This window comes from Nannospalax galili, unplaced genomic scaffold (genome assembly GCF_000622305.1).
Source record: "Nannospalax galili isolate Female #2095 unplaced genomic scaffold, S.galili_v1.0 scaffold305, whole genome shotgun sequence".
Taxonomy (NCBI): domain Eukaryota; kingdom Metazoa; phylum Chordata; class Mammalia; order Rodentia; family Spalacidae; genus Nannospalax; species Nannospalax galili.
The window spans coordinates 8533382-8543525 of NW_008356258.1; the positions used below are offsets into that span (position 1 = coordinate 8533382).

General features: G+C 41.6%; 1 protein-coding gene across 3 annotated transcripts in view; it reads left to right on the plus strand.

The window, feature by feature from the left end:
• Nucleotides 1–4363: 4363 nt before the first annotated feature.
• Gria2 (glutamate ionotropic receptor AMPA type subunit 2) overlaps nucleotides 4364–10144 on the plus strand; it is a 146419-nt gene continuing 140638 nt past the window's right edge. For 2 of the 3 annotated variants that reach the window (XM_008854310.1, XM_008854311.1), the window contains exons 1-2: nucleotides 4364–4903; nucleotides 5423–5563. In XM_008854310.1, coding sequence (XP_008852532.1) covers nucleotides 4816–4903; nucleotides 5423–5563 — 229 coding nt within the window. In that variant the 5' untranslated portion in view covers nucleotides 4364–4815. The remainder of the gene's footprint in view (nucleotides 4904–5422; nucleotides 5564–10144) is intronic. The other variant, XM_008854312.3, reaches the window with a different exon arrangement.

Below are 10144 nucleotides of genomic sequence, written 5' to 3' on the forward strand. Positions count from 1 at the left end.
TATGATAGCTATGCTAGAAATATGAAGGTTAGAGGTGTTGAAGTGATATTTGGGTATATGAAAGCTAATAACTGTATTTTCCACTTATTTACATAGCCATTTATATCATTCAGTTTAATTTTAGTTTTAAGCTGACAGTATTCTGAGTAGAAAAAATATACAGTACTTAATATAGTGGATTGAAAAGTTTCATGAAGAATAACATTAATATAATCATTCTGCATTTCAGTGGGCATTTTCTCTAGATATGTGAAAGGTGTATTCATGGCTATGCTGTAAATACAGAGTAATAGAACAACAGTCGAATTATAGAGAACGCCTGCTGACATTTTATATCCCTTATAGGCAAAGTATAATTGAACACTAGAAAGCAATGTTTGCTTAAATTTTGTATATTCACTGAGGAAAATGTTCTCTGATTCAGCAAACTCTTTTTTCCTCAGAATGCAATTGAATCAATTTTGAGTTCATATCTGCCCTTGTCTTTGAAATATGTTCACATGAAAGCAGTTTTTAAAACATTCTTTTCATTGTCTTTTTTTATTGATTCTTTTTTTGTGAATTTCAGCAGACCATCCCAAACAATCTTATTCAGCTTTATACTAGCATCCCAAATGGCACCCTCCCATAGCCTCCCCACCACCACTGGAGCCCATATACTCTGTCATCCCTGTTAGTGCCCTCCACTGTGCTATCAGTGCCCCCAGCTGTTACCAAGTGCTAGTCCATCCACTGAATCTAGTCAGCCTATCTAGAGTTCCTTGTTTTAGGAAGATCAGCTCTTCCTCATCTAGCTGCCAACATTCCTTTAGATAAGATTGAGATCTGCTGTTCATTTTCCCAATTCTATGCTGGGTTACAGTCTGGGAGTCTCCTGGGCCACCCTGGCCAATAACTCAAAGGAAGGTATCTCCTGTCTGGTATTGTTTCTTATTATGTAGCCTTTAGCTCTACACATGGACTCTTAAAGAATTATACTGATCACCTTAATCTTTGGTTATACTTTCCTTTTGAGTGTTCAAGTTGGCCCAAATAAGCCAATTTATTTTTACTCTTAATGTCATTTGAGGCTCTGTTCCTCAGGGATCACATGGGCTTGGGATGAGCCCTTGGCTCCTTTCTTTTATTAGTTACATCTATGTGAAGATAAGTCAAAGGTCCTGCTTGACTGTGGTTGGCTTCACTGAGAAGCATGGAGGAAATGTTTCCTCTGTGTTGACCACCCTCTTTGTAGACTGGACACTGGTTCAAGTCTGTCTGGTGGGGTCTCCATGGCCTCCTTGATCAAGAGGACAGGTGACCCACCACAGTTACAGGACATTTTGAGAGATGCTCCACAGTCCTCTGGAACTTATTCGACCTAGGCAGGCAAGGAGCAAAAACTGTCCTTTAAGTCCCTCTGACTAGATTAGTATAAGCCTCAAAGTATGTCTGTTAAACATCCAAGAAAGTTAGTTCTACCAGTTTTGCACTTTTAAATATCATGAGCTACATAGATAAAGTTTGGGAAAAAACCAAAGTTCTCCCATAAACCATGACTAGTCACATAGTATGTTCCTTGAGCTAGTTATTTGTATAATTTGTCAGTAGGTTGTTGGACTAATATGGTTCCCTCTGGGTTGTTTTAAAAATATCTAGCCATTATTTATCTTTTTCATTGTCTAACCCTTCCACCACCATGGTTTTCCCATTTTTCACATTTCTCCCTTAATAATGCCTTTCTCCTATGGTATTGTCTTTCATGAAATACATACATATGCACCCATGTTGTGCAGTGCTTGTAGAGGTCAGAAGAGAGCGTCAGATCCCCTGGAACTGAAGTTAAGGATGGTTGTTAGCCACCATGTAGGCTGAGAATTGAACCCAGATCCTTTGCAAGAGCAGACAATACTCTTAACAGCTGAGTCATCTCTCCAGCCCCAGAAACATCCTTATCTTTTGAATTTCAGTTTGTATTGACCCATACTTTTATAATGTTTCTTTTCATAAACTTTCTATTGAATTTTTGTGATTTTATAAAATATAATTTGATGGTATTTAGAACCTTTCCTTTATCTGTGCCTCCCACCACTGCCCCCATCCAATTTAATGTAATCTATCATCTACCTACCTACCTACCTACCTACCTATCTATCTATCTATCTATCTATCTATCTATCATCTATATGATAAGGATTATAGAGTCTAATTTTTGTCCTCAAATGTCCTTCCACTTGAGTCCACCCACCGGAGCCTGGTTAACTTAAAGATTCTCATCATTGAAAGAGACTGTCTCCCCACTCCCAGCATGCATCACTAGCCAAAAGTTCCTTAGGTTGGGTTGGAGAGTCTTGTCTATGCTGAGATTTTGTCTGGTTTGAGCTTGCCTGGGACTTGTGTATGCTGTCATCATTGCTCTGAGTTCATATGAGTAACTGAGTAGCTGTCTGAAAAATTCTGGTTCCTTGTGGCCATCCACCACCACTGGTTCTTCCAATCTTCTCTCCATTTTCCTCAATGATCCCTGAGCTTTGTGAGGCAAAAATTTGATCTAGGTATCTTGTTTAAGAATAAGCATTCCTCTAGTTCTCTGCACATTGGCCAGTTGTGGGTTTCTGTGTTAATCTCCATCTTTTGCATAAGGGAATTTTTCTGGTGAGAGCTGAGAGGTGCCTTAGTCAATGAGTATAACAATAAGTCATGCGGAGTCAATTTAATACAATAAGATTTTAGTAGAAACCTGAAGACAGCCCCAGGGCCTTCTTTCTCCTTCTTTGTTCTATGGTGCATGTATGTAGTGTCTTCAGCAATAGGGTCTTACTGTGAAGTTCTGGTGGGTTATGAAGAGCAGGGGCGATGGTATTGTTTGAGGGTCTATGGGATCCCTGGTCAACAGCTTCTAGACCCACACTTCTAGACCCACAACAGCTTTTGACCCATACTCGAAGTATTACCCTTTTCCCCAGTTATCAAACTCCCATTCATTTATTCCCCACTCCAATCCCGAATCACTTTGAATGAGACTGAAAATTTTGTGGAAAATTTGAATGGAGAGAAAACAAAGAAAATGATTGAACAGATATTTTATTTTCCTATATATTTTGATGCACTGTTTTAGATTTTAAGTCAGAGACTTCAAATTTTTCATGTGCTTTACATCACAAGCCATGATGAAATGTAATTTGTTTGATTATTCTTCATGTTCTTCATGTTTCAGTTTTGGATATTTATATTTCTTGTTTCTCATAAAGTCTTATTACTATTGATTTCCTATTCAGAGGAATACGTAGCTGAAATAAATTCTTCTTGATAAAACTAGAAGGTGCTTTCATACATGATATGTGAACTTAGTAATACATTATAGTTATTCTGATTTCATGGCTTAGAAAACACACACACTCAAAAAGATAAAAATGTCATAATTAAACATCAAATGCTTATAGGATTTAGAAGCCACAAAGTTTGCTTTGCTTTTTGTTCATCATTCTTATTTTCAAAGTGGAGAATTTGAGACCCAGTGTGACAAAAGGGAAAGTATGAGTTAACCTGGTCAACAGCAAGACATTTATTTACTCCAGGTGGTGAGTTTTCTGGAACTTGATGCCAAAATGAGATGGGATACCCGGTTTGTAACTAAATGTCTGGAAAGTTTCTGCAGTCATGCTTCCTTTCTAGACTAGCTTGGATATTTCCTTTCAGTCCATACGAAGGAGGGGCATCTAAGAGCCAAGTCTACATGATCCTATCCCAGGAAAGAATCTGCAATGTGGCTTGGAGGACACAACATCTCAAAGATAGATTTCCAGGCAAAGCCCTTCAGTGATTCAATGCTGGTACACCTCTGGGTGCTTTTTTCCCTTAAGGATAGAATTTTGGGTTTTCCCTGGATCGTACCTACATCATAGGAAGTCAAAGTTCATCTTTGTATTTTGATTTTGCTTCTCAATTGGTCAGGAGAGGTGGACAGCGGCGGTTTGATAGTACCACATGTGTTTTCATTGGAAATTGAAGACAAAAATAATTATTATTTTGTTTAATGTGAAACATCAGGGCCTGATGGGAGAGCTCTCCACTGCCAACAACAATTAGCAGTTCGGCTTCCCAGGCACAGAAGCCGGAAATAAGCTTTGCAGCATTCCTTGCAGGCTAAGAGCATCTCCGGAGCTGCTGAAGCCCTGCCTACTCCAGGCAGGAGGAACGCTGTCCTCGGTGCTGAAACCCAGATAAGCAGAACCCGTGGTCCTTAGGAGGAACCGCGGCTGCCGGGCTCTGAGCCACTCTCCCTTGGCACCACGCACGCGACGTTGACAGGACTGTGCGGGGTGCGGGGCACTGTGCGGGGGAGGGGTGGGCGCGCGAGCCCGCCGCCTGCCGAGAACCGCGCACGCGCGCCCGGGACTGCCTGCTCTTCTCTGTGACTTGCCTGTGTGTGTGTATGTGTGTATGTGTGTGTATGTGTGTGTGCGCGCGCGCGAGCTTGTGAGAGAGGAGAGAGGGAGAAGCGAGCGCGCAAGAGGGTGAGTGTGTGTGTGAGTGCATGGGAGGGTGCTGAATATTCCCAAGCGCCAGGACCAAAGCGGCAGCTCCACTGAAAACTGCATTCAGCCAGTGCTTCGGACTTCGCGAGCGAGGACAGGGCACAGGGCATCAACAGCCACTAGCAGGACCTGGGAAATAGCAATTCTACCTCCACTTCCCGTGTTTTTAGCAGCTCGGTGCTAAATTGCGGTCTCAAAATGCAGAGGATCTAATTTGCTGAGGAAAACGGCCAAAGAAGGAAGAGGAGGAAAAGGAAAAAAGAGGGGGTATTTTGTGGATGCTCTACTTTTCTTGGAAATGCAAAAGATTATGCATATTTCTGTTCTCCTTCCTCCTGTTTTTTGGGGACTGATTTTTGGTGTCTCTTCTAACAGCATACAGATAGGTAGGTACCCTTTGTGTTATGCTTTTGAATTCTGCAAAATTTGGTGGTAATCTTTGTTCACAGTGGGCAAATTAATTCATGTCATGTACACTTATGTCATACCTTGACTGCATTCCAGATTTAAACTACCTAGAATATGCATGATTTTTTAGGATGAAGCAAGAAATCCCTTTTGATACCGTAAAGGAAAAGAGCTTCTCATTTCTGACCCCCAGATTGTATGAATTCTGCCATAGCAGCATCTCCGAGTGTGCTCAGATTTTCTAGGGGTCTGAATGCAAAGCTTGTGATTAAGAGGAAGGGGAATGCTTCTGGCCAGCTACCTTTCCCTAAGACTCCCCCCTGTCAGGACCTCTTGGCGGTCTTTTGGATGTTCGACACCCCCCCCTCCCAAGTCAGTGGTTATGAATATTCGTGCCTTTGGCATGAATTGGAGACTCAGGCTGCTGGGTGCTATGGGCTCCCCTCTCTCTCCAGGGCACTGACATGGTTCTTTTGCTTGGTGTTTATTCTTGGCAGGGGGTCTATTTCCGAGGGGCGCCGATCAAGAATACAGTGCATTTCGGGTAGGGATGGTTCAATTTTCCACATCGGAGTTCAGACTGACACCCCACATCGACAATTTGGAGGTAGCTAACAGCTTCGCAGTCACCAATGCTTGTAAGTAATGAATATTCATGCCTTTCCCTTGCTGCACGGGGAGGGGAGGGGGAGAGGAAGCCAGTGAATTCAAGTGTGGGATGGTGTGCCTTGCTGCGTGTTCTGTGTGGGTGGGAGTGACTGCACACGCGCGTGCGTGTGAAGGCATAGGGACAAGGTGGCTGTAATCTTGGGGACCTCCGGCTGGCCAGGGCACAGTGAAGGGGGGCTAAGGCATTGAAGAGGGTGTGCACTAGGAAGTTGGGGTTGGAGTTAGGGGTTCTTTCTTGGGTTCAGGGGGTTCTGACTGGATGCTTCCTCCGGAGATATTCTCCCTACCTCCGCCCCCTCGCGCGCCAATTGGTACCCTGCCAACAGAGAACACGTTGTTCCCCACGGCGCGCTGTGGGCTGCTGGACAGATCCCACTGGGGACTACCTGAGCCCTGTTGCCTGACCTGGCAACTACGACTTGCTCCTGCTGTCTGGGCTTGGAATTGCAGCCCTCTAGAGCCCCAGGTCCTTCTCTTCCACGGGACAAGTTGTTGTAATGGCTGTGGAGTTGGGTTCGGGGATGTTACATAATGCCCACCAGAGGGGCACGGGCTCCAGGCTGACGCAGGCCCAGACCTGCCTGTGCTAGGAGGTGGGAGAGGAGGACAAGGCAAAGGGATGGGGATGTAGGCGGAGGCCAGGATGCAGGATGCGAGCCCGGACCGGGACGCTGGCGGGATGGGGAGCCAGAGCGAGATCTGTTACTCCGCTCCAAACAGACCTGGCCCAAGTTGAGCCTGGCTTTGCAGCCAGGGCTCTCGCCGGCCGGCGCGCATTGTTGGTTGTTGGTTCCCGGCTCCAGCAAAGGCAGCATGAAGATGAGGATGACTCGGAAGCGATTGGATCCGGCTGAATTTAAAATTCTGAAGAACTCCCTGATCAGCCATTTTAGCCTTTGCAGTTCTCCATATTAGCTCCTTGTCTCTGCTTAGAGCTCCTGGACTCTCAAGGATGCTCTAGAAAGGCTTCCAGCACAGTTATGGGAACAGAGGGTTTAGGCAAGTAGCGGGAAGGCAGAGGCCGGGGACCATTCCTGTGGGAGACACCTTCCAGCGGGCTCCCAGTTGCCTCCATTTCCGGCCACCCTGCTGGCAGATGTTTCCTTCCCTAACGTTCTCAGCTTTCATTCGATAGATTACACTTTGGGAAAGACTTGCACGTGGCTCATCACTCACTTTGGCTCCCATGTAAAGGAGATAGCTGAAAATTACCAGAAGAAAAGCCCAAGGTAGCTTTCTCACATTAAAAAAAACTAGTTCCACCCACTTCCCTGTGTGAAGCCTCCATCATGTATCCTGTGCTTTAGTTCAGTACCAACAGGGACATCATCAGCCCAGTTTGCAACTCCTGCCCCCAGATGATGAAGAAATGAATAGGGTGATAATGTGAGTGTGGCCATTTGCATGGCCGGAATTCAAGTGTTAATAAGGACCAATTTAAGAAGATAGTTTTCTTCAAATGATGACATTAAGTGTGAACATTAAGTGTGAAAATAACTGGGGGGAGAGAGAAAGAGACAGAGAGGAAAGGAAAAGGAAGAGGAGGAGGAAGAGGAGGGAGGTGAGGCTCAAGAGAGAATATTTTCAGTTCCAAAAATGCCACAGAAGCCCCCACCCCGAGAGGGGTCACCGGGGGCCCCCAGGACCCTAAGGAGAGATAGACACCTTAAAGTTGCCCCCCAAACTTCCACATACATGTCACGTCACACTTGTACCTCACACACAATAAATGAATAAGTAAATGTAATAAAGATGTAATACAAAAATATACCAATAAATTCTATTACATAACAGATACAAAGAAATTGCTTAAAGTAAATGTCAAAGGGTCCAAACTTGACCTATTTACCTACCAGAATTAGTCTGTTCATTTACTATTGAGTTTCTGTTTCTTATGAATTACTTTGACATACATCACCTATGCTGAGCATTTACTCATCTGTATTTGTATAACAGTGTCTCAATAGGCATCAAAGTAATGAATCTGAAATATTGACAATGCAATTTGAAAATACTTAATAATTAAGAAGTTCATTATTCGCAAAACTGATGAGAAGAGCTTATTTGGAAAATTAGAGATCCAGCCACTAAACTGGATGAATATTTCTTGATTCCAACAGCTTACTGTTCTGGGGCTTCGTGAAGGTCAGAAATTGTACTTTATGCAGCTTATATCCTCCCCCTCAACGTTTCTGAATGAGTTTATTTCTCAATATTTTAATAAATTACAGAACTTAATATATTTGACCATACTTGGTCCAAATGTAGTACATTCAAATCATATAATCAAAAAATATATTCAAATCTTCATTTTGCACACTATTCCTCTTTTTTTAGTGAAGAAATTAAAGCAAAACAAAAGCGTCTCTAGATCATAAAACTGGCCAACCATTATTACCCCAGGATACTAAAATAACTTGGAGAAACCAAGCACAGTCTAAAGGTATTAGCATTTAAATCCAGAACCTTGACATTTGCAGCCTTTATGCTTTAAGTGAGCTTATTGATTGCTGCAGACAGGTGGGGCACAATTACAGCAAAGAGGCTCATTGGACAGAATTTTCTAGAGTCGACAGTGAGTCATTGAATATGCAAAATCATTTCAGTTTTATGATTCAGTTTATCTCTTTAGAATTTTCAAAATCTACAAAATGGGATTTTTACATATTTTTCTTTTTTGTTAAGGACAATAGAAAATATAAAATTAATTAAACTCTTCAGGGAAAGAAGGAGAAGGAGGAGATGGGTAAAAGAGAGAGGAGAGGAAAGGAGGGAGGGAGGGAGGAGAGAGAGAGAGAGAGAGAGAGAGAGAGAGAGAGAGAGAGAGAAAATCATCTAAAAGAAAGGAAAATGACTATGGTTGCCTTCACACACACACACACACACCTAGCAGCCAGAGAAACAGAGAGGAAGGGAGAGGGAGAGGGAGAGGGAGAGAGAGAGAAAGAGAGAGAGAGAGAGAGAGAGAGAATGAGAATCTGTGGTCAGATATATCCAGCTGAAAAATGGTCATTTAGATTTTACTCCAATACAGATATTTGTTTTTCCATTTTCTTTAGTAAGGTTCTTAAGTAGAGTGGAAGCAACAGCAGCAAGTACATTGGCAGATAAGAATAAAGCATCTTCCCAGTTTCCTGGGAAATCCAAGAGGTCTCCTCTTGCCATTACTATTATATGAATCGTCATTCACTGCTTCTTAGGCAGCTTGTTCTTCTTCTTTGTTAAGGCAAAGAAAATAAAATCCATGGCTTAAATTTGTATGTTAAGAAAGCAAAGTTTTATAATTAAATGGTGTAATTTCAACAGAGGAGAGGTGTATCTGTTTAGTAATTTAATTTTATTAGTGAGATGGGGGAACTTACTTAGGAACATTGAGATTGACAGTGAGTTAACGATCTAAGGAGGCTTGCAGAATGTTTTAAGGGTTAAATGAAAGGTAGTCATTTTATTCTGAACTGGAATGATGCTGAACTGGCTCCCATACCTTTTCAGTCACAAAGGGATAATGAAAGCACTTGTTTGTTCACATTTGTTTCCATGGATACCTGAGGAGATAAAGACAGCTTTCCAATGTCCTTTCTTCTCTTCCTTCTTCCGCTGCTTTTCTTCTGTTTCCAGCTCTTCTTCCCTTTTGTCCTTTCTTCATTTCCTTCTTCTTATCTAGAAATGTTACTTTACTAGGCACATTTTCAGATGAATGATTAAACAAGTATTCATTACCAGAAAATACAAAGGCTAAAGGCAGAAAGAACAGTGAGACTAGCATCTGAATGCAGCAGTTGAAACCAATGATAGGCCTCAGAAGTCATTCATTCATTCAAAACTATTTCCTGAGTATTTTCTAGTGGTCAGAGAACAAATGAATGCTTTCCTTACTCCACTTCATTCTTCCAATCAGTTACCACAGTTGTTCGTTAAATAATGTCTAAAGCCTTGGGGGACCCCTATTCTTTTAATATGGAATGACAGCTGAGGTCTTGTCTAAGAACTTCAGTATGAGTATGGAAAGCTAGTCTAGTGCTTCCTAAACACAGTAGTAGAAAAATCTTAATTTTGAGAAAACAATACATTTTATATTTCTATTTCTGTATAAAACACACAGCCAACTAACAAAATCAACAGGAGACTTTAGGAAACTCTTAAGCATTTTATACTCTAAATAATTTTAGTAAAACTTAATGTGGTACTAATAAAAAATTGAAAGTATAAGTGTCTAAATTAGTTATAAACATGAGCATTTGCTCTCCTGGAGTTTAGGAATTAAAATATTAAATATATTATTCTAAATCTATTTCTATTTATTCTGATGAACAGTTTTGATAAATAACCACTTGTTTAACTAACAATAATTTAAGAATTTTGTGTCTTAATTCTATAAAGCAACATGAATTGGAAAACTATTACATTTAAAGAAAGAGCAAATAAAAATTTACTTTTTCTCTGAGCCAGCAGATGGAGATGTTGGAGAAAAGATTGTACCCTATAAAATTGTTGCGCATACTGAATACCTTCTAAGACACTGTTGATAAATTTATTTAGAAAAATTGAAA